Source organism: Oncorhynchus mykiss, chromosome 21 (assembly GCF_057628025.1).
Source record: "Oncorhynchus mykiss isolate SJ-2025 chromosome 21, ASM5762802v1, whole genome shotgun sequence".
Classification (NCBI taxonomy): domain Eukaryota; kingdom Metazoa; phylum Chordata; class Actinopteri; order Salmoniformes; family Salmonidae; genus Oncorhynchus; species Oncorhynchus mykiss.
The window spans coordinates 30,807,402-30,831,435 of NC_143042.1; the positions used below are offsets into that span (position 1 = coordinate 30,807,402).

Genomic DNA, 24,034 nt, shown 5'->3' on the forward strand with positions numbered 1-24,034 from the left:
GCTGTCTAGCAATGATCAATAACCAACTTGTCCGTTTTTAAATCATTTTAATAATAATGTGCAAATTTAGTACAATCCAGGTGTGCAAAGTGCTTAGGGACTCACAGCTGTGATCGCTTCCTAAGGTGACTAACGTGTATTGACTCAGGGATGTGAATATTTATGTAAATTCGATTTCTGTATTTAGTTTTCAATAAATGTGCTAACATTTCTAAACCATGTTTTCACTTTGGGATATTGTGTAGATGGGTGAGAATCTATTTAATCCATTTTGAATTCAGGCTCTAACACAACAAAATGTAGATTAAGAAGAGGGGTATGAATACTTTCTGAAGGCACTGTATGAGTGTATGATTGTCATTCTCACAGCTTTTGTTGGTTAAACGTGAAACAGCCTGTTAATAATAGGAAATCAAAGCAGCATTGTCTGTATAGACACAGACGTGTTTGACCAGCCCCTTCTATTCAACACATATTCACCATCGCTATGCATTCACAGTGTTTACCTAACCATATTCAGACATGCATCGCTCTGAAACATGATATTGAAAGCTACAGATGGAGACCCAGGACAAAGGTTGTAAAGTGTGTGGCTGGTTATTCATTGGTTGGAAATAAGCTCTCTATCACCATGTTATGCAAGTGAAGTGTTACCTTTGTGTATTTACCTATTCTGTTTCCTCATTTGCATATCTGCTCTTGCTGAGGAAGTACATCACTTATGCGTTTTGCATTTTGAATAACTGTCCGTCTGGGGAACTGCTGCAGTGTACACGCGCACACAGATCACAGAGAGAGAATGCAGTGTAGACAGACAACACAAATCATTTGTTGCATCTGGAATGTAGTTTTTTTTCAACCCTGGTACTGGATGCCCACAGTCTCCACATTTTTTTTATTTTTATAAACGCAACATGTAAAGTGTTGGTCCCATGTTTTAATGAGCTAAAATTAAATATCCCAGATATTTTCCATACACCCAAAAAGCGTATTTCTCTAATTTTGTTCACACATTTTTTACATACCTGTTATTGAGCATTTGTCAAGATAATCCGCCCACCTAACAGGTGTGGCATATTTAGAAGTTGATTAAACACCATGATCATTACACAGGTGCACCTTGTGCTGGGAACAATAAAAGGCCACTCTAAACTGTGCAGTTTTGTCACACAACACAATGCCACAGATGTCTGGAGTTCTTAGGGTGCATGCAATTGGCATGCTGACTGCAGGAATGTCCACCAGAACTGTTGCCAGAATTGAATGTTAATTTCTCTACCATAAGCTGCCTCCAATGTTGTTTTAGAGAATTTGGCAGTACGTCCAACCGGCCTCAACTGCAGACCACGTACAGTACATTCAGGAGGTATTCTGACCCCTGGTCTTTTTCCACATTTTGTGACGTTACAGCCTTAATCTAAAATGGATTTTTTAAAATGATAAAATCCTTATTCTATACACCATGCCACATAATGACAAGGCAAAACATTTTTTTATACATTTTTGCAAATGTATTAAAAATAAACTAATCATATTTACCTAAGTATTCAGACCCTTTACTCAGTACTTTGTTGAAGCACCTTTGGCAGCAATTACAGCCTTGAGTCTTCTTTGGTATGATGCTACAAACTTGGCACACCTGTATTTGGGGAGTTTTTCCCCTTCTCTGCAGATCCTCTCAAGCTTTGTGAGGTTGGATGGGGAGTGTCGCTGCACAGCTATTTTCAGGTCTCTCCAGAGATGTCCGAGCTCTGGCTGGGCCACTCAAGGACATTCAGAGACTTGTCCCTAAGCCACTCCTGCATTGTCTTGGCTGTGTGCTTAGGGTCGTTGTACTGTTGGAAGGTGAATCTTCGCCCCAGTCTGAGGTCCTGAGCGCTCTCGAGCAGGTTTTCATCGAAGGTTCTCCCATCTCCACAGAGGAACTCTGGAGCTCTGTCTGTGATCATTGGGTTCTTGGTCACCTCCATGATCACGGCCCTTCTCCCCCAATTGCTCAGTTTGGCCTGGCGGCCAGCTCTAGGAAGAGTCTTGGTGGTTCCATACTACCTCCTTTTAAGAATGATGGAGGCCACTGTATTCTTGAGGACGTTCAATGCTGCAGACGTTTTTCTTACCCTTCCCCAGATCTGTGCCTCGACACAATCCTGTCTCAGAGCTCTATGGACAATTCCTTCGACCTCATGGCTTGGTTTTTGTTCTGACATGCACTGTCAACTGTGGGACCTTTTATATAGACCGGTGTGTGCCTTTCCATATCGTGTCCAAGGTGTACTCAAAGTTTTGTTGAAACATCTCAAGAATTATCAATGGAAGCACGATGCACCTGAGCTCAATTTATACTCATAGCAAAGTTTCTGAATACTTACGCAGATAACGTATTCCTGTTTTCCCTTTGTCATTATGGGGTATTGTGTGTAGATTGAGGGGAAACATGTGGAAGAAGTCTTAATACTTTGCGAATGCACTGTATAACCACGCCAGCTCAGGACCTCCACATCCGGGATCGTCGGAGACCAGCTACCCGGACAGCTAATTAAACTGTGGGTTTGCACAACCAAAGAATTTCTGCACAAACTGACAGAAACTGTCTCAGAGGAAACTCATCTGCGTGCTTGTCGTCCTCACCAGGGTCGTAACTGACGTCAGTGGCCAATGCTCACCTTTGATGGCCACTGGCACATTGGAGAAATGTGATCTTCACGGATGAATCCCGGTTTCAGCTGTACCGGGCAGATGGCAGACAGCGTGTACAGCGTTGTGTGGGTGAGCGGTTTGCTGACGTGAACAGAGTGCCCCATGGTGGTGGGGTTATGGTATGGGCAGGCATAAGCTACGGACAATGAAAACAATTGCATTTTGTCAATGGCAATTTGAATGCACTTAATGCCATTCATCTGCCGCCATCACCTCATGTTTCAGCATGACTAATGCACAGCCCCATGTCACAGGATCTGTACTCAATTCCTAGAAGCTGAAAATGTCCCAGTTCTTCCATGGCCTGCATACTCACCAGACATGTCACCCATTGAGCATGTTTGGGATGCTCTGGATCAACGTGTAAGACGGCGTGTTCCAGTTCCCGCCAGTATCCAGCAACTTCACACATCCATTGAAGAGGAGTGGGACAACATTCCACAGACCACAATCAACAGCGTGATCAACTCTATGCAATGGAGATGTCGCAGTTAACGACGAAATGGTGGTCACACCAGATACTGACTGGTTTTCTGATCTACGCCCCTACCTTTTATCTGTGACCAACAAATGCCTATCTGTATTCCCAGTCATGTAAAATCCATAGATTAGGGCCTAATTCATTTATTTCAGTTGACTTATTTTGTTATATGAACTGTAACTGAGTAAAATCTTTGAAATTGTTGCATGTTGCATCCACATTCTCTTTCTTCCTCGTTACGACAGACAATGAATCGCTGAACGAACAAACTCAGCAAAAAAAGAAACATCCCTTTTTCAGGACCCTGTCTTTCAAAGATAATTTGTATAAAACAAATAACTTCACAGATCTTCAGTGTGAAGGGTTTATACACAGTTTCCCATGCTTTTAATGCAATTAAGGTCACAGTTATGAGAAGTTAGGACACTAAAGAATCCTTTCTACTGACTCTGAAAAACACCAAAAGAAAGATACCCAGGGTCCCTGCTCATCTGCGTGAACATGCCTTAGGCATTCTGCAAGGACGCAAGAGGACTGCAGATGTGGCCAGGGCAATAAATTGCAATGTCCTTACTGTGAGACGCCGAAGACTGCGCTACAGGGAGACAGGACGGACAGCTGATCGTCCTCGCAGTGGCAGACCACGTATAACGACACCTGCACAGGATCGGTACATCTGAACATCACACCTTTGGGGCAAGGTACAGGATGGCATCAACAACTGCCCGAGTTACACCAGGAACGCACAATCCCTCCGTCAGTGCTCAGACTGTCCGCAATAGGCTGAGGCTGGACTGCAGGCTTGTAGGCCTGTTGTTAGGCAGGTCCTCACCAGACATCACCGGCAACAACGTTGCCTATGGGCACAAACCAGACAGGACTGGCAAAAAGTGCTCTTCACTGACAAGTCACGGTTTTGTCTCACAAGGGGTGGTGGTCAGATTCACATTTATCGTCAAAGGAATGAGTGCTACACCAAGGCCTGTACTCTGGAGCGGGATCGATTTGGAGGTGGAGGGTCCGTCATGGTCTGGGGCGGTGTGTCACAGCTTCATCGGACTTGTCATTGCAGGCAATCTCAACGCTGTGCTTTGCAGGGTACCCTTCTTGCAGGCTCATCCTGACATGAACCTCCAGCATGACAATGACACCAGCCATACTGCTTGTTCTGTGTGCAATTTCATACAAGATAGGAATGTCAGTGTTCTGCCATGGCCAGTGAAGAGCCCAGATCTCAATCCCATTGAGCACGTCCGGGACCTGTTGGATCGGAGGGTGAGGGCTAGGGCCATTCCCCCCCAGAAATGTCCGGGAACCTGCCGGTGACTTGGTGGAAGAGTGGGGTAACATCTCACAGCAGGAACTGGCAAATCTACTGCAGTCCATGAGGAGGAGATGCACTGCAGTACTCAATGCAAGATGCCAGATGCTGAATGTTAATTTTGATTTTGACACCCCCCCCCCCATTTGTTCAGGGACACATTATTCAATGTGTTAGTCACATGTCTGGAAGTTGTTCAGTTTGTCTGTTGTTGAATCTTATGTTCATACAATTATGTACACGTTAAGTTTGCTGAAAATAAACACAGTTTACAGTGAGAGGACGTTTCTTTTTTTGCTGAGGTTACATTACATTTAGACAAGTGAACTCTTAGTCACCGCTAGGCTACTCCTCCCGCACACACATACCTCTTATCTAAACCAGGCTAACAGGAGGTTACATCTCCTTTCATCTACAGATAAATCTGAATTATCACTGACAGCACTTCTGTCCACACTTAGCGGCATGCTAACGCTAACTGATGACGAGGCTGAGGTGTGTGTGTGCGGGTACATGCTCTGTATGGACACTGTGAGAGAAATTAATGAATTTTTACTGTGTGTTTTGACTTTGTCATGAGTGTTTTCATTGTGCTTATTTCTAAGTATCTATGATTAATTTAACCCTGTTTTTCCCTCCCTCCATCCCTCCCCTCTGTTGTTTACAGGGAATTTGAAGAATGTGGTTTAAGAGCGGAGTCTCATGTTTCCAATCAGGGCCTCCTGGGGTAATGAACACACACACCAGGCTGATGAAGACCGTATGTTGGAGCTCCATCCTTTGCCAACGGGGAGGAGAGGGAGATGTTGGAGTGTGAGGGGGGGGGGGGGGGGCAAGAGAAGTGTGGAAAAACATGACTTGAATGTTTCCAGGGGGATGTTTTATTGTAGGGGACGAGGAGGAGGGTAGGGTGCTGATGTTGCCGGTTTGCTGTTTCCGTTTTGTCTTTGTATAGTTATTTTTTTTTTTAACTGTGGGGAGGAGATTCTGGTTCGACTAGCCATGGACCAGACTGAGAATATCTGCTCTAAAAATGGCTTCCAGGGCCCGTATACCCAAAGGGTCTGAGTATGAATGCTGATCTAGGATCAGAATTTGAAGATGGTTTTAGCCTTTTAGATCATAATGAATAAGATTGCATGGCCCAGAATTCCTACCTTTGTTATATTTTGCTTCTAAATTTTCAGTTTAGAACCTGGGCTATTGGTGGGTTGTAATATTAGACTTAAATGTGTACATATTTAGGCGAGGGAAACATTTAGGATGGGCTATGTTAAGATTTGTGCTAGACGAGTAAAGCAGACATGTCGGGGGCTCGTGTTACCTCTTTAGCTGCTTCCCTGGTGCTGTATGTTCATGCCTCCCTGGGGTGAGTTTCCCAAAAACAAAGATAATCTTACACCCCATATAGAGTATCCTGACAAGAACTTTGATGTTTTATGATCTTAGTGCTACAGATGATCTTCACTACATGAGTGCAGTACTTTTCGAGAGCTTTATATGGGCATTTTTCTTAACTGAACAAAAATATAAGCGCAACTATTTCAAAGATTTTACTGAGATACAGTTCATATAAGGAAATCAGTCAATTTAAATAAATTGGACCCTAATCTATGGATTTCACATGACTGAGCAGGGGCGCAGCCATGGGAGGGCATTGGCCCACCCTTCTTGGGAGCCTGGTCCACCCACTGGGGAGCCAGGCCCTGCCAATCAGAATGAGTTTTTCCCCACAAAAGGGCTTTATTACAGACAGAAATAATCCTCAATTTCATCAGCTGTCTGGTTGGCTGGTGTCAGACGCTGAAGAAGTCTTATGTGGAGGTCCTGGGCTGGCATGGTTACAAGGTCCACGGTTGTGAGGCAGGTTGGCTCTACTGCCAAATTCTCTAAATTGACGGTGGTCGGCTTATGGTAGAGAAATGAACATCCAATTCTCTGACAACAGCTCTGGTGGACATTCCTGCAGCCAGAATGCCAATTGCATGCTCCCTCAACTTGAGACATCTGTGGCATTGTTGCGTGACAAAACTGCACATTTTGGTGGCCTTTTATTTTCCCCAGCACAAGGTGAACCTGTGTAATGATCATGCGGTTTAATTAGCTTCTTGATATGCCACACCTGTCAGGTGGATGGAATATTTTGGCTAAGTAGAAATGCTCAGTAACAGGGATGTAAAACAAATTTGTACACAAAATCTGAGAGAAAAGCTTTTTGTGCGTATGGATCATTTCTGGGACCTTTTATATCAGCTCATGAAACATGGGACCAACACATGTTTATTTTTGTTCAGTATATATTGTACAGACTGTGTGTTTTTAAGTGGCATGTCAATGATCTGATCTCTTGTCTAATGAAATCTTTTACGCAAAAGCATCGGGCAAATTTGATTTCAGTCCTGTTCAAACCGCATGTTTTACTTTCAACTGTAAGTACATTAGGAGTGTAGAACAGTTTTTTATAATTTTGCTTTTGGTTTCACAAAAGTACAACTTTTTTTTATGGTTCACCTTTGCCTTCTATATGGTGTAAATAACATTTTTTTTTAAAAATACAAACTGATTAAAACATGAGCTTCAATCACATCCAGTATAGGAAACTCACCAAATGTATGTCTGTGTCCCAAATGACACTGTTCGCTATAGTGCACTACTTTTACTTTTGACTGGAGCCCTATGGGAATATAGTGCCATTTTGGGTGCAGCCTAGAGGTGGGGAATCAAAGTGGGTTCCATGTGTGGAACAGAAGTTCTGTGTGATCTTTATGGATTTCATTTAAACATTATGACCACAACCAGAACACACACACAGAGTACGCACACTCACCGACAAACACACACACTTTATGGATTCTGTGGTCAGAGTTGTGGTTTTCCTCAGAGTGCATGTGAAACTCATTAGTCTGTTTATGGGTTCGGAGGAAAGACGAAACTGATTGAAACTCCTATCTTGTAAACAGCTCTGTGACAGCCTATTGCGCAAAGACTCAGTAAAAACGGATGAATTTATACAGAGTAGGGTAGTTCTGTCTTCCACCTCCTCCCCCAAACTTCCCATATGACATTGCATGGAGACCAGAACAAGACAACTTCAGGGCCTAGGGAGCTGGATTCCAAAAAATATTTTAAGACATACTGTTTCTCTATTTAAAACATTGATAATTCCTCAGATTTCTTAAAGACAATTTTGAACATTTGGTATAGAGCTGTTGCATGGCATATCACTTTATTTTTGGATTGGCAATATGGCCAAATTATCAGTCCTTTGCCAAACAAAAATGTTTCTCAATCCACTTTATTTATTGGGCCTTTAATCATTTGAAGAAAAGTCCGTCCTCCACACCTCTCTCTCTCCCTCCCATGACCCAGAAACCGATAAGTGGTCAGGTGGTGATGACAATTCGTTAGTAGGCGACGGATGAGTGTCCTTCCCTCCTTGATAGCCACCTTTCAAGTTGTCATTTGTGTAAGAGTTTTGAAATCTGCCACACCCCCTTTGATTTAGCTTCTTTTTTTTTGTTGAAAAGCATACACACGTTTAAAAACAATATGGAACTTATTGTGCCTTTAAAATGTCCCACACAACTAATTTAATTTATTTTTAATCACTTTTCACTTATTTTGGGCTCCACCACTGTAAATGTAATTCAACAGATGAAGCGCGGTCATGTCTAGAAGGGATGCCGCTAATGTGAAAGTGATGTCAGTTTACATATTAAAGTCAATTCGGAAATCATTTTAGGTAACCCTAACACTTTTCCTAACCTACTACCTTAATTATCCTAACCAGCTGCTTAAGTTTTGCTGATTTAGGAAAAGGGAGGCAAGAGAGGGCAAGAGTAAAGAGGACGCAGGAGTTGCGCAAATCCAATTGAGAAAAAGCATGGCTTCCATACATTAACCATACACATCCTATCTGCCTGACGGCTTCACTAAAGAAACTCAGAGCCTTGTGTATAGATAAGAACGTTTACTCTCCTCCCCAGCCTGAAATCAAACTCCCAACTCTATTCATGCTGTTGAATAGCACACCTGCCTGCCATGTCCTGTATGACGACTAGACTGACTGCATCAGGCCTTCCCAACGACATTTTATGCAAAACATCATGTTTCCCTCCATAGGATGTCATCATTTGATTTGAATACGACATCAGTTGACCTTTTTAGATTATGAATTGTTTTGTCATAAGATAAGTGTTTGCTTTAGGGCTCAGTCTATAATATAACTAGGCTTGCAAAAAAAAAAATGTATCAAAGGAGAGTTGTTGGACATTACAAGCTGACGTTAATTTGCGTTTATGTGGGTCGGTCTGTTTTTACCCGTTTTTTTCTAGTTTTACATTCAAGAGGGAAATTGAAAACCGTTCGTCTCATTTGCATAACGTTTTCTCACCGGGGAGAAAGAGGACTCCCCGTACTTCCATACATCATGCTCGAGCCTCATCTACATGAGAACTGTCCCCGCGCACTGACGGGACTTGACCACAATAAAGACAGATGCTCGCAAGCCTTTATGTGGTTAACTGAAAAGGAATTCAGGCGCGTGGTGTTTTAAAAGAAGGTGCCTTGGCATGTTTTATTTTCTCTCTCTGACAATATTGAGACGAATTGTTAAAAATCAATGTATGAATGAACAGAGGATCTGAAAAAAATGCTGTGTTATCAATGGGTCTGGGTTGATAGGACAACCTCAAATTTTGGGAAATGTTTAGGTCTGTCATTTTATTTCACGATGACATGAGTTATTTGACCTATAGTTGTAACAGAGGACTTTAAAATATTAAATAGGCCTACCTAATTGATGACAGCATCCACGGTGTCTGTCTAAGTAGGCTAGTGCGAGTGTGTTGGCCCACACTGTTTTTCATTTTGGTGTCACATTTTATGTTGTGCAAATCATCAGTTATTGTTTCAAGTGCATTAAGGGGTGTTGGGGCTATGCGTTCCCTCATGAATGATAATCAGTGAGATGGCTGTTGAGAATAGAATAGAACACTATTTGATCTGTGATTGTAGAGAAAGGCGCTCGCTCTTGAGAATAAAGAACATCTGCCTCAGTTGAGCGCTTTCATGACGGGCACACGGAAACTATGGAAACTGGATCACTAAGGTACTGGAATTAACCGAACCGTTTGTTGGGCGATAGCCCTTGTGCGTCTGTCCGATTCTCTTCATACTCTTGGCCGGGATTTTGATGCTGTCCAGCCACAAACGCACTTCGCCCGCCGCTTCTTGAGGGTCGAGTGTGTGTGCGAGTGAGTGAGCGAGCGAATGAATAATCCTTTAGATTCAGTAACAACACCATTGAGGGAACTCTGCCCGAGTCGTCCAGTCTAGAGAGAAATTGAGAGTGAAGGCGAGACGCTGCACGGGGACAATGTCCTGATCCACAACCGTTTACTTTATGGCTACAGTTTAACAGGACCTAACGGATGACTTGCTAAATATAGACAACTATTAACAAACGTTTTAGTTGATGACAACATTTACTTACTGGTGTGGTTTTGCGAGTTGATTTGGGTTCATTAGACATCTCACCAATCCTCTCCACACACGGACCTTCTCTGCTGTGCTGAACGTTTTTTCTAAAAGGTTTGTTCTTGCCTGTATACATTTTCTGTTAATGCTATTTGTAAGTTATGCGTTAGGCTAATGTTTATTTGACATTGCCCATGGTTTGCTTTACTATTTGTTTTCGTTCGCAGAGCAATAAGGCAGAATGTACACTTGTTTTTTTCATGTTTTTTTTTACAGTTTCCCGATCTGCATTCTGAAGTTTGCCTACACCCTGAAATGAAATACATTTTACGCGCTATTTGAACGATTTATGACACTACTCAATAACATTCATCTCCTAAAAGCCTGGTTTGAATAAGCTATTTAGTCAATTTGACCAAATTTGCAAATGGGGTCAAAACATATTTGTCACAAACATGAGTTAGACTATATGTGTTATGCAAAGTAGGCTGGCTATACGTTAATGGCATTTTGTAGGGTGATTAAATATCCTTTCTGCGTTGTTTCCTCCACCCCATAGTTAAATGTGTTGATTCAATTAAAACAAGTGGCCATGCTAAGCCTCAGCATATGGTGAAGGTGTGTGTGCAGATTGACGTTTCAATTTGTTCGTCACGCATGGTAATTGACACCGCCGTTGTTGGGAGAGATGAGACGCGTTTTATGCTCTTTCAGGTCTGACACTCAAGTCCACCGGGAGACCGATATGATTAACCATATTACTGAAAACCTGTTCCAAGTAACTTCTATAGTGATTGTCTGACATAATGTGATTAGTTTATATAGGCTAAATATACTAGCCTTGCTAATTGACAAAGGTAGGCTATTCAATCAACAGTTTGTCTTCTTGGCAATAGGTTTTAATGAAGCAGTTTAGTGAGACACATACCACTTCAATAGGCTCTGTTGGAATACTTTCAAAACGCATTCTCCTTCCTTGAGGAAGGCATAATCACGGATATAAATGGAAGGATATTTGACAGTGGTTTAAAGTACTTAAGTAAAAATACTTTAAAGTACTGCTTAAGTAGTTTTTTGGGGTGTCTTTACTATTTAGAATTTTTATAACTTTTACTGCACTACATTCCTCAAGAAAATAATGTACTTTTTACTCCATACATTTTCCCTGTCACCCAGAAGTACTTGTTACATTTTGACAGAAATGGTCAAATCCACACACTTATCTAGAGAACATCCCTGGTCATCCCTACTGCCTCTGATCTGGCAGACTCACTAAACACAAATGCTTTGTTGAAGTGTTCCCCTGGCTATCCGCCAATAAAAAATAGACTACATTGTGCCGTCTGGTTTAAAACCAAATACTTTGACTTTTACACCAGTAGTAGTAAACTTTTACTTCAGCCATTTTCTATTAAGGTATCTTTTTACTTTTACTCAAGAATGACAATTGGGTACATGTTCCACCACTGATATTTGAACATGGCCCAGTGTCTCTCCTTCCTCCTATCGGTCTGTCTGTCTGCCCGTCAGCATCATCAGTGTAATAGAAAGCTGTTGTGTTGAGGAACCATGTGCAGTCAGTCTGCCTCTGACAGTAATCATCCAATGAATAATGAACACAAAGGACCAGAGAACACACACAAAGTGGTGAATACCAAACAGCTGTCAATGGCAGGCCACAGAAGATGACGGGTGTGTGTGTTCTATAGGCCCAGTGCAGCTGCATGCATGCCTGTAGCAATTATCCTCTCCCTAAATATGGGCTGGGGAAGGAAGGGGGTTGGATGAGTGTGTGTCTCGGGAAGGGGGTTCCAGTGGATCAGCACATACAATTAAGCGATTAACTGCCTAAAATGACAGCCTCATGACTGGACGTGTGTGTCCCTCTTTCACGCAAACATGCACGCACCCACATACACACTCCTTTTCTCAGGGCGATATGTATGTATGTTATCATGTGACTCAGACCTCAATGGGTCTGTTGTCTTTTAACCCTATTATGAACCCCAGACATCCAACCAGACAGTCAGTCAGTCCCCTCTCTCTGAGCCTATGGTATTTTCATGGTTAATTGACTTAGTCCCTATCCCAAGTTCCCAAACCTTGGTTGGTTCTGGTCAAAAGTAGTGCACTATAAAGGGAAGGGGGTGCCAATTGGGATACAGACCTTTCTCTTTGCAATGTAAAAAGCAACAAAAAATGTTTTGTTTGTTTGTGTGACCCACCAATTAAATTAGACAATTTTTAGCTGGGACAGTCTCCAGTCTCAACTTAGTAGGTAGTAAAACAATTGACTTCAGGCTGTTAAAGCAAAGAAAATTAGTCTTATCACTGTGATCCAGCTGCTATGATGTCATATCTCTTATCAGAACCTTGTATGTTTTTAGTACTCTCTGTTATCTCTTCCGCCTTGTGTAGTGTCCCTGTTTGATGACGTCATCGTAACATCTTTTCCTCTTCCTTATTCCCAGGCATCCCCAGGTGATGACCTCACTACTGTTCTCCAGCCCCACCCACGTTGTCATGAAGGACCGCGAGCTGCCGTCATCCTCCCTCACCCTCCTCCACTACACCGGGACGGCAGTGCCTGTCAAGACACCCGGGGGTGGCCCCTTACCCTCCTCCTCCACCACCCTCCACACCTCCACCTCTCCATCCCTCTCCAAACCTCAGCCATTCTGCCTGCAGACCCTCCAGACCGGCCCTCACCTCCTCGCCAGCATGCAGCTCCAGAAACTCAACTCCCACTACCAGAGTCTGGCTGGAGGTATAAGTGGGGGCGTAGCCTCTGGGCCCACGTCAGGACCTCAGAGGGGGTTTGGGGCCTCAACGCTGGGCTCGGCGGGGCAGCTGGTGGGGGTTACCCCTGGAGGTGTTGGAGGGAGGAATCAGGGCTGTGGGGGGATTATTGACTCTGACCCGGTGGATGAGGAGGTTCTGATGTCGTTGGTCGTAGAGCTGGGGTTGGACCAGGCTAACGAGCTGCCTGAACTCTGGCTAGGACAGAACGAGTTTGACTTCATAGCGGATGTACCTGCCGGATGCTGACCCACCCAAATGGAGGGATGAAAGGAGGGGATCTGTGCTCTCTCATTCTTTCCTTTTCATTACTCTCTAGGTTGGATTGACATAAACTCTAATGTCCCGGCTGGGTGCTCACCCAAACACACGAAATTAGACATTTTTTGGGGGGGGGTCACCCTCTGTTTTTCTCTAAAGGACAAGTTATGGACACAACCTGACGCAAAAAGATCATGCTGTTCTCTTGTTTTTCCTCTGTGTCCCATTCTAAATTTAAAGGAGAAAGGATAGACACAGGGTCTAATGTTTTTGTGTGTCTCACTGAAAATACTATGTTACTGAGGGAACCTGAGCCTCGGGCCTGTCTGTCAATTTCACTCTACTTCCCAAGGGCCCCCTACACACACACCGGCAGAAGGAGGGATGGATGGTATTACGATCCGGTAATGGAAGTAGCAGCCGTGAAACAGGCACTTGTCACTTATTCAGTTACCCCAACATTCAGGAGAGTTCAGCAGGTTTGATGGAACACCAGGGTGTGTGTGTGTGTGTGTGTGGGGGGGGGATTGTTCAGGTCCCTGTGACATAAGACAGACATGACAGGAGGCATCAGAAGCCTGTGTAGTCTCGGTGGACCGGTGTAACCTGACCTGTATGGTGCTGTCAGTGTCTGTATCTAAATAAATGAATGAGTCTTAATGTCCGTGGTCTTCGTGTACCTGGTAACTCTGTAGGTGAAATGAATCATAGTTCCTCCCCCCTGCCCCATCATTCTCTCTGTCTATTATAAGTCCCCCCCCCCCCCCCTCCATCTCTGTCCCCTGTGGTCCTAGAGCTAAGATGCTCCATTACTACCTACTCTGCTGTTGTACCGTCAATGTGTATGTCCAAAATGGCACCCAATTCCTTATATAGCGCACTACTTTTGACCAGGGCCCATGCACTACTTTTGACCAGAGCCCTGTGTGTCCTGTTCAAAAGTAGTGCTGTGTGTTTTTATATGTATATATGAGAGAATAGGGTGCCATATAGGACATGTACAATAGTTCCTGAGGGTTACAGGTAATGAGGCGGTTAAAGAAGGGTGACTTTAAAAAATATTGTATTTTTTTTGGAGAGGGGTTGACTTGTGAGAGCTGAAGGCTAATTAATTATAAACTAATGATTGTGTAAATTAATTATTTTTTTGAACAGTACCTGTTAATAAAGAGGAAAAGTTCCAATTGACTAAGTTCCCATGTTCCAAGTGTGAGTCACTTGGCATCATCATGCTTCTTTCACCATGTGATACGATGGTGTTTTTACCTTTTCGAGTTAGTCAGTCAGTAGGCCGGCAGTAGACTAAAGCAGGAGTAGGCTACATATCTAAACAGGGTCCTTATTGTTTTGTAGTTTTAGTTGCTGGATCACTTGATCGTAAGAGAGCACGAGTGTGTGTGTGACTGCTTGCATGGGAATGTATTCCTGTAAGTTTCCCTTTAAGTTTTGACTCCAAGGAAATGCAAGATAACTACACCAACTTATTTCCTAATCAGAAACCCTTTGAGCTTCCAGACTAGCAAGAACATTTACTTTTCATTAAATGTTTGTTTTACTTTCCTTATGACATATCTGATATTTTTGTGGTCATTTTCTTTTTGTTTTAGCTTGAGAAACACTTCTTGCTATTGATTTTGTAAAGGAAAAAAAATGTTGGAGAAAAAAAAAAGAATCACTTGTCTAGCTACTGCACTGATTGTATGGTCCTAAGTTTCTCTCTTTAAATCACACCTTTTTTTTAATTGAGGCCTTATTTTAGAAAGGGGGAGGGACCTATTTCTTTTTTCTCTTTTTTGTTTTTGAAATGACAGGTGGAATCATAACTGATGTTGATTTTTGTTTTAGCACTTTCTCCGTTTGCATCTCATTTGTATCTTTATGAAAATATGTACTAGATCATATTTAAATGCTTGTATTTTTGTTACTTCTCTGCATTTGGGGGAAAATAAAGAATACAAACCTGAATCGTATTTGTCATTACGCCGACCAGATGCAACATTTGTACATATTATTTTAGTAAATTCATTCATAAACCCTTGATTGCTGAGAACTGTTAACATTTTATAACATGTCGCCATCTAGTGGTGACTTGTCAAATCAACAGGTCACGCAAGTCCAATAATGAAAGGAAAATGGACTGTTGGCCTATACAGAACAGAATATTCGTAGGCATGATTTTTAGAAAGATTTGTCAAACATATAAAAACACACCATTGATAGGCTACAACAGACACACTGTTGCATGTTTGAGGGCCAGGGGTCAAGCATAATGCGGTGCCTTTGTGTAAATCCTTAACTTCTGTAACTATGAGAAGATAAATAGAGCATACACTTAAAGCATATGAAAGCAAGCTGCCAGAAAGAAGGACGTCACTAGTGACATTTGTCATGGGAATTGGAAACACATGCGCCTCAGAACAGCTTTATTATCTCGCGCAGCATAAACTGAAAAGCCCGCTGGCATTTCCTGAGAGATATGGACAATTTACATTTGAGAGGCTCGGAGAAGACAAAAACACATAGGCTACAGTACATACCAATATATATATTTTTATTAGGATGAAGACATGTAGGCTAGACTTGCGAATCAGTATATTCATTTTAGGAAAATAAGTTAACCTGTATGTGCGTTGCTTAGGCATATTACAATTTGAGAATATAGTAATGAATGTAGGGCGCGGGAAGCAAACCCAGATCTCTGGCGTGTTAGGCAAACATCCTACACATCACGCCAATAGTGTTAATACACTTGGTGAGAATTATAACATGGCCCATATAGCGAGGATCGCTACACTGAAATATAGAAAATATTTACAATTATATAAGAATCAGTGAGAGCCATATCAGTATTTGTACCATTCAATACAATACAAATACTGACGTATGTGTACCTGGCCTGCTAAAATAACCATCTTCCATATTTCTAACAAGTTCAAGGAACATCCAGTTGCAGTTACTCTCCGCGACACTAGAGAGTGGACCATATAAACTCCGCTCTGTTTGGCCCTCGTCAGCACAATACTCGGTCTTATTTTCTAAGGCCTGAAAGTGGGAGGTCCTTTTCCCCGCAGACTCCAACATGGTGAGCTGTGTTTCCGAACGATTCTCGCCAGAATCATCGTCAAACATCACTTTTTCTGAATATAATATCCCACATATAACTGTGATAATTTGAAAAGACAAACATTTGGCGATGGCTCGTCCCTGTATTGAAATAAGGACTTAAGTTTTGGTCTATGAAACGATATTCGAAAAAACGAATTATTTCACCATCGGCTAGCTAGCTAGTGTCAATTCTGCCCATTTGAACCAAATGTTTCTGTTACCAATACTTTTACGTTCAAAAGTCTATTTCAAAAGTGTTTACCTGAGCACAAACTTTTTGCAGAGAGAATTGGGTCAACATAAACCCTGTTGTGTTTTTATCGAGTAGGCCACGGTCGGAATTGTCATTCAAGGACCGTGCAGGAAATGAAAATATTGTACGCCGAACTCTGCTAGCCAGACAGGTCGCATGGTGTTTCGAATGAAACTGAGTTGTCTGTTGTTAGGCTGGAAGTTTAACTACATTAGTTGGGTTGACAAGTTATTTTTCTGGTTGCTAGGCACGAGGACCGAAGAAGCACCTGAAGCGCGTTGCAGCGCCCAAGCATTGGATGCTTGACAAGCTCACCGGAGTGTTCGTAAGTACATGCTACTTCATACCTAAATTATAAAACCACAATGTTACTTGTTAGTTGCAGACTATCATGCCGATTATTAGCTAAATTGAGGGGCATATCTATGGCCGCGTCGCATAGAAACGACTAGTTCCTGCAAAGATGTTGGGAAATGCAAGATGTCAAGAAGCTAAAATGGTGGGATGACTTAACTCTTTTTCTGAATATTCTCTGGTGTATGGCGAACCACCTGCAACTGAACAGACATTTATGAGACACACAAAGAAAGTATAGGCAATAACATGTTTGTTGAAAATTACTTGACACATTGCTATTTTAATGCATAGTTATGTCTTCCTGTGTATACTTGTCTGCTGAACCAACGTGGTCTATAGCTGTCATTGTTTACTGCTCATATAGTAGTTAAAATAGCACACCCAATTTTATCTATGTAGGCGCCTCGTCCCTCCACCGGTCCCCACAAGCTGAGGGAGTGCCTGCCCCTCATCATCTTCCTCAGGAACCGTCTGAAGTACGCCCTGACCGGAGACGAGGTCAAAAAGATTTGCATGCAGAGGTTCATCAAGATCGATGGCAAGGTCCGCACCGACATCACCTACCCCACTGGCTTCATGGGTGAGTTGGGTTTAATGAGTGAGGAAGGGAAGGGGTGAGTATGTTCTGAGGAAGGGAGAGGAGTATAGTTTGCAGTGATGTGACCTTCCCTATTGACTTCATAGGGGAGAGTTGTGGAAGATGATAGGTGTGGGTGAAGGGTAATGAGAATGAAGTGAAGGACTAGAGGGAAGAAGGGGGAGGGTACTGTTCCACTCATTCACTCATTTCACCTAACCCGTGACTAGAGCTGGAAATAAGAGCAATGAAGACAATATTTGGTTTTGATCAATGAGCTGAAAAAAATCTCACCAATACCTCTAAGAAGTTCTGAGCTCTAACTTAAAGTAGGGGTGCATTTTGTAGTATTTGAGCAGGTTATATGACGTGTATCTCCTCGTTGCTGTGAAATTGCATATGTAAATGTTTCTCGTTGTGTGTCCCAGTCTAAGGATGGGATGTTGTTGTGATGAGCATATCACTTTGGATGCAAGGCACTGAACTGACCGAAGACTTCTTCTTTAAATATCTAAAGAGTTTTGCACTTAGCCTGATTTGGTAGATGGCACACTTAGTGTTTGGAGTGAGTTTCATTTAGTTGTAGCTAGTCTGGGCTTTGGTGGTGTCTTGATCACGCTTGTCAAATTATTCCTCACTTGTTTTCTCATTTGGTCTTCATGGCTTCTGGTTAGATAAGTGCACAACACACCTCACATCAGATGGAGGGACATCTGTGGACCCACTTAAAGGAATTTAATCTCTTTTTGGATCTTCACCCATATCCTCCTAGGGGCTCAAGCAAACTTGTACACACACCAGTAGACATTCACTCTCATATTCACACGGTTTCTCAGGCACACATCTTCACATGTACCCCATTAGACTTTCATGCACACACCATCTTGCACGCACACACACTTCTGTACGACTTTTATTCCTGCCAAGAGAGCTATGATTGTGTTGTGATTCATTTCCCGGGCTAGGTGAAACCTCACATTATGTAAATGCAGACCATGTAACACGTCTCCTTTAAGGCTAGCTCACACACTGCTGTTAGAACATACAGTGGGATTTTAGCCGAGCCATCTAATGTACAATCGAGTGGATTTGTCGCTGGACCATGCCTTCCCGCATTGGTGCACCACAAGGCTAGATCACATGCTTTGATGGAAAAACAGTGTGAGATGTTTTCCTCTGATACACAATTGAGTCTAGAGGATTTGTATAGTGCCCCTCTAGTAGTCTGATATTTTGCCTAGCTAACTGGTGTACAATGGAATGGGTTGTGTTGTGCTTTTTGTTAGTATCTGACCTGGGTGGTAGATGGGCCAGTAACCAACAGGTTGCTGGTTCGAATCCCGAGCCGACAAGGTGAAAAGGGAACTTGACCTTAATTGCTCTGTTGATAATGGCAGACCTTGGCCATGACCCCACTCTCCGGGGGTGTCGCAGGAGTGAGATATGTAAAAACAAATTTCCAATTCACCTGTATTAATACACACTTGTACCTGTGTGAAATACGACGAATGTAAGCACCAACCTAATTATTACTATTATGAACGGACTAAATATTGTTGGGTTGACTGTCATTCAGTTGGTTTGACTGTCATTCTAACTACTGGTATCTGAAATGCGCAGTGTCATTTTGTTCCCAGTTATGAGAATTTGATCCTGACTGACTTTATTGAATTTGGTCTGATGCGTCCTATTTTGGTGTTGGCCTGTTCTGGATTTGATCATTGATATGAATGCGTGATGTCTGTCTGTAGATGTGATCAGCATTGAGAAAACTGGAGAGCATTTCCGTCTGATCTATGACGTGAAGGGACGTTTCACTGTTCACCGCATCACCGCTGAGGAGGCCCAGGTATGCCACGTTGTCACACATGGTTGCGAGTCTAGTTATTCACAGCTCAAGCCTGTCTTTTTAAACCAAGCAGTACAAGTACAATATGATTTTCTGTATGGAGGGAGCGATGAAGACAGTCTTTGGTTTTGATCAACGAGCTGAAAAAACCCTCACCAATACCTCTAAGAAGTTCTGAGCTCCAACCAAAAGAATTGGATGAATCCTAATGTGAAAGGGTTACAAATTCAACATTTTGTGTAAACGCCTGCCTGGCCTGGTTTCATTTGGAGTAGTTATGCCTGTTTATCACATTAGGATTTAGACTTCAAAACCAAGTGGGTAATCAATTTTTTTAAAGTCATATCTTACATTTTACGTGTCAGTACAAAAACATTTTACTGCTATCAGCAGTTGACTAATGAAACATTCTAGTGGATTTTCCCTTTTAATTAAGCATTTACACTTCCGAGTCTAGGTTTGGGAAGCCATGCCATAACAATCACTCATTCTCCCCCTCTCCTTCCCTCTAGTACAAACTGTGCAAGGTGAAGAAGAACCTCATCGGCACTAAAGGAGTCCCCCACCTGGTGACCCACGACGCACGCACCATCCGCTACCCCGACCCCCTCATCAAGGTCAACGACACAGTCCGCATCGACCTCGCCACCGGCAAGATCACAGAACACATCAAGTTCGACACAGGTAACATCACGGTTAAAAATATATACTTTTAAAGTGATTGAAAGGGAAATGTATACATGTGGGGAAAGGTGTCTTTAAGGTTTGCCTGATAGATTTTTGAAGTGTTACATATCAAATCTATTACGTGTGCGGGGTGGTAGTAATGTCTGGCTTGTCTTGAATTTAGTCAAATTGAAAAATTATTATAAAAGCAGGATAAGTTACAGTGCAGCTTGTTCAGTGCTGCACACATCAGCTAGTTTCCTACTATCCCTGTTTATCTTGCATCCCACGGCTGGCAGGGACCGTTGATCTCAGACACTTACACGGGCAGAGTAATTAAATTAAGATTTTGTGTAGTCTTGCTTATCCCATGGTAGAGGGGTTACATTTTCTTCAATGGTGAATGTAGAACTGGATTGTTGACTCATTTTGACACTTTGTAGGAAAAATAAATTGTGAAAAATGGTGGTCTGTTGGATCCACTAAGCACCACCTTTGAAACTTTTTGCAGACTTGACTGACGCAAAGCAAAAATACTACCCAATCAAATTTGGCATACTTTTGAAGTACCGTCTTTACCCTCATCGCTCTCTCCCCTTTTGTCTCCCCTCTCTTTTCCCTGTAGGTAACCTGTGCATGGTGACCGGTGGTGCCAATTTGGGGCGTATTGGTATCATCACCAACAGGGAGAGGCATCCCGGCTCGTTTGACGTTGTACACGTCAAGGATAGCGCTGGAAACATCTTCGCCACCAGGCTTGGAAACATCTTCATCATTGGCAAGGTAAGTAGAGAAGACTCATGCACGCGCACTCAAACACATACCTGCACATCCACACACACCTTCGCATACAAACATGAGCTATACTACACCCTGACGACACTGCTCATCCCCTCCATTTCTTGACACTCATGTAGTTGCTCAGTACTCATGTGTGATTGTACGGAGGTAGAACAAAGCCAATGCTATGTCTTCGGTACCAGCGTGTTATTGTCTGCTGGTTCTATCCTCAATCGCTGGCACACTTGACAATGATGAACAGTAGCTTTACCAACCATCCCAAAACGACACTACTTCAGATTTGATAGGAAGTATGTTCTATAGACAGAACCGTTCAAGGGACAGTTCACCCAAATTACACAATTGGTCCTTACCATGTAAGCAGTCTATGGACAAGTTATGACAGCAATCCATGCTTTGGTTTAGTTTCCCTGGCACTGTTTCTACATGCTAATGTTTCAGCATTTGTGGCACAAATCCCATTTAATGTTAGCATTTTTGCACCTTTTCAAATCATCTGTAAGTGACTTTGAGCTTCACAATACATTTTAGTTCATCTATAAGTGACTTTGAGCTTCACAATACATTTTAGATCAATTGTCTCCAACCTTTCATGGCATGAGAGCTCCTTTTAAAAAATGAAACATGTTGAGTGTTGTTTTTCTAGCTTTCAAATGTTCATGTTCTCTTCCCTGTGTCGGTAATATACTGTGAGCTACTCCTAGGTGGGCTATGAGCTCGCGATCTACCTGTTGGAGACCCATGCTTTTAGATATTGACAGACGGTTTGGACATGATAAGCGAAAAATGCTAATATCGGTCCTGCTAGCATTTGGAAACTGTGCCATGACAACTAAACCAAAGCATGGATTGCAGTCAAACCTTTTCCATAGACTATTGACAGGGTAAGAAAACATGTTATTTGGGTGAACTATCCCTTTAACACAAGTAAATACTACAGCCTGATCAATGTATCAGTCCCAAGCGTTATAGACAGGTTTTTGGTTGTTTTTCATTTTTAATCCCCTCCCCAATTTTCAATCTTGTCTCATCGCTGCAACTCCAACAAGCTCGGGAGAGGTGAAGATCAAGTCATGATTCCCCAAAACATGACCCGCCTACTCATGCTCTTAACACTCGCCAGCTTAACCCGGAAGCCAGCCCCACCAATCTGTTGGAGGAAACACGGTTCAGCTGGTGACCGGGGTCAGCCTACCGGCACCCACTTGCCACAAGGAGTCTCTAGAGCGCCATGAGCCAATTTAAGCCCTTACCGGTCTAACCCGGACGACGCTGGGCCAATTGTGTGCTGTGCTATGGGACTCCCACAGCCCGAGAAATTAACCCGGGTCTGTAGTAATACCTATAGCACTGCATGCGATGCATTGCCTTAGACCGCTGTGCCACTCGCAAGGATGGTTGTGGTCTTTTTAGACTAACATCAGTATTTGTCACAGCTAAGATGAAATGTTCCTTTTTCCTAAGAATCAGCATTCACTTTCTTGGGCTGTGCATCATCTTTTGTCCAATTACTTTTGACCACTTCCTGTGCCATGTCTGTAGATTCCCTCTTTACCAGCATTCTTCCGTTTACTCTCTCCCTCCCCCATCTCCAGGGCAACAAGCCGTGGGTGTCCCTGCCCCGTGGAAAGGGTATTCGTCTCACAATCGCTGAGGAGAGAGACAAGAGAATCGCTGCCAAGGCCGGCAGCAGCTAAGTCCTATATGTAGTTCTAGGCATCCTTGCTTTGAAATAAAAACAATGTTATTTACAACAAAATCCAACCCCTGACTTGACTATTGTTTTCCATGTTGTTGGATTAGTGAATTATCGGGGTTGTAAATTATTTGAAAGGGAAATGTATTTTGATGAAATGTTTATGTAGGTTTCTTGTCAACTAGTGAGAGGTGGATGAGTATTTTGTTACAATTAGGCCTGTTATTTACACAGGCTAGTGCTTATATGATCATCTCACTGAACATTACAGTATGTGCTAAGCATGTTGTGATACTTGCCATTTAACACTATTCACATTTACTTAAACCAGTATTCGGGTCATTGTGTATATTGGCACTCAGTCTTCTATGAACATTGTCATGCACTGGAAGGTGTGGTTTGGGTGATGTGGTATGTTATTGCTGCTGGTCATTAGGGGGATGTCTTCTGTTTTTCACCTTGCAGAAGACCATGGAGAAGAGGGCTGCAAGCAGCAATGGTAGGGTTCAAGCTACGGCCCCACAGTGCCACCATCAGGACACATTGCCCTAGGGCACGCTACACAACAAAAATGTAAACGCAACAATTTAAAAGATCCTACTGCGTTAGTTAATATAAAGACACTGGTCAATTGAAAGAGGTATATTAGGGCCTAGTCTATGGATTTCACATACCTTAAAGAAGTAGGGGTTGTGGATCAGAAAAGCAGTTGGTATCTGGTGTTGCCGTCTGCCTCATACTGCACAACACGTCTCCTTCGTATAGTTGATCAGATTGTTGATTGTAGCTGTTGACTAGGGACAGTTTCAGCTTTCAGGAATTGAGTACAGATCCTTGCGACATGGGGCTGCGCATTATGTTGAAACATGAGGTGATGGTGGCGGATGAATGGTGCGACAATGGCTCTGAGGGTCTCGTTACCTTTGTACATTTAAATTACCGTTCATGATTGTGTTTGTTGTCTGTAGCTTATGGGGCACTCTGTTCACAACATTGACATGTCCACACAATGCCATCTGCCCGGTACAGTTGAAACCGGAATTCATCTGTGAAGAGCGCACTTCTCCAGTGGCCATCGAAGGTGAGCATTTGTCCACTGAAGTTGACCCTGGTGAGGACGATGAGCACACAGATGAACTTTGGTGAGATGGTTTCTGCCGGTTCAGACATTTTTCAGATGAACAAACCTGCAGTTACTTCAGCTGTGCCTTAGTGCCTGGTCTCCAACTATCTCCCAGCTGAAGAAGCCGAATGTGGAGGTCCTGGGCTGGCGTGGTTACACGTGGTCTGCGGTTGTGAGGCAGGATGGACGTACTGCCAAATTCTCTAAAAGGACATTACAGGCGGCTTATGGTAGTCACAATTAACATTCAATTCTCTGGAAAGAGCTCTTGGATATTCCTGCAGGCAGCATGCCAAATTAACGCTCCCACAAATCTTGAAATGGCTGTGGTGTTGTGTGACGAAACTGCACATTTTAGAGTGGACTTTTGTCCTCAGCACAAGGTCCATCTCTGTAATGATCATGCTACACCTGTCAGGTGGACGGATTATCTTGGCGAAGGAGAAATGCACACTAATAGGGATGTAAACAAATTTGTGCACAACATTTGAGAGAAATAAGCTTTTTGTGTGTATGGATCATTTCTCAGGAACTTTTATTTCAGCTCATAAAACATGGGACCAATACTTC

The 24,034-nt window shown here is 42.8% G+C and overlaps 3 protein-coding genes and 3 non-coding genes across 6 annotated transcripts in view; all 6 read left to right on the forward strand.

The window, feature by feature from the left end:
• hdac8 (histone deacetylase 8) overlaps positions 1-6,873 on the forward strand; it is a 37,119-nt gene extending 30,246 nt beyond the window's left edge. The window contains exon 11 of the mRNA XM_036957748.2: positions 5,167-6,873. Coding sequence (XP_036813643.2) covers positions 5,167-5,189 — 23 coding nt within the window. The 3' untranslated portion in view covers positions 5,190-6,873. The remainder of the gene's footprint in view (positions 1-5,166) is intronic.
• A 2,042-nt stretch (positions 6,874-8,915) lies between these two features.
• On the forward strand, positions 8,916-15,002 carry cited1 (Cbp/p300 interacting transactivator with ED-rich tail 1). Its single transcript, XM_021577611.3, has 2 exons — positions 8,916-10,091; positions 12,449-15,002. The coding sequence occupies exon 2, from the start codon at positions 12,462-12,464 to the stop codon at positions 13,023-13,025; it is 564 nt and encodes a 187-aa protein (XP_021433286.1). The 5' UTR covers positions 8,916-10,091; positions 12,449-12,461; the 3' UTR covers positions 13,026-15,002.
• A 1,079-nt stretch (positions 15,003-16,081) lies between these two features.
• Positions 16,082-22,407, forward strand: rps4x (ribosomal protein S4 X-linked). The gene is given in 7 exon segments (NM_001165051.1): positions 16,082-16,119; positions 16,643-16,720; positions 17,152-17,332; positions 19,081-19,178; positions 19,691-19,862; positions 20,470-20,627; positions 22,241-22,407. Coding segments are annotated over 7 exon segments (792 nt in total). The 5' UTR covers positions 16,082-16,116; the 3' UTR covers positions 22,343-22,407.
• On the forward strand, positions 17,574-17,649 carry LOC118943013 (small nucleolar RNA SNORD61). The gene has a single exon (XR_005038750.1). It is a non-coding gene; the product is annotated as a small nucleolar RNA SNORD61 (small nucleolar RNA).
• Positions 19,285-19,360, forward strand: LOC118943014 (small nucleolar RNA SNORD61). Its single transcript, XR_005038751.2, has one exon. It is a non-coding gene; the product is annotated as a small nucleolar RNA SNORD61 (small nucleolar RNA).
• Positions 20,737-20,871, forward strand: LOC118943010 (small nucleolar RNA SNORA57). Its single transcript, XR_005038747.1, has one exon. It is a non-coding gene; the product is annotated as a small nucleolar RNA SNORA57 (small nucleolar RNA).
• Positions 22,408-24,034: the final 1,627 nt, after the last annotated feature.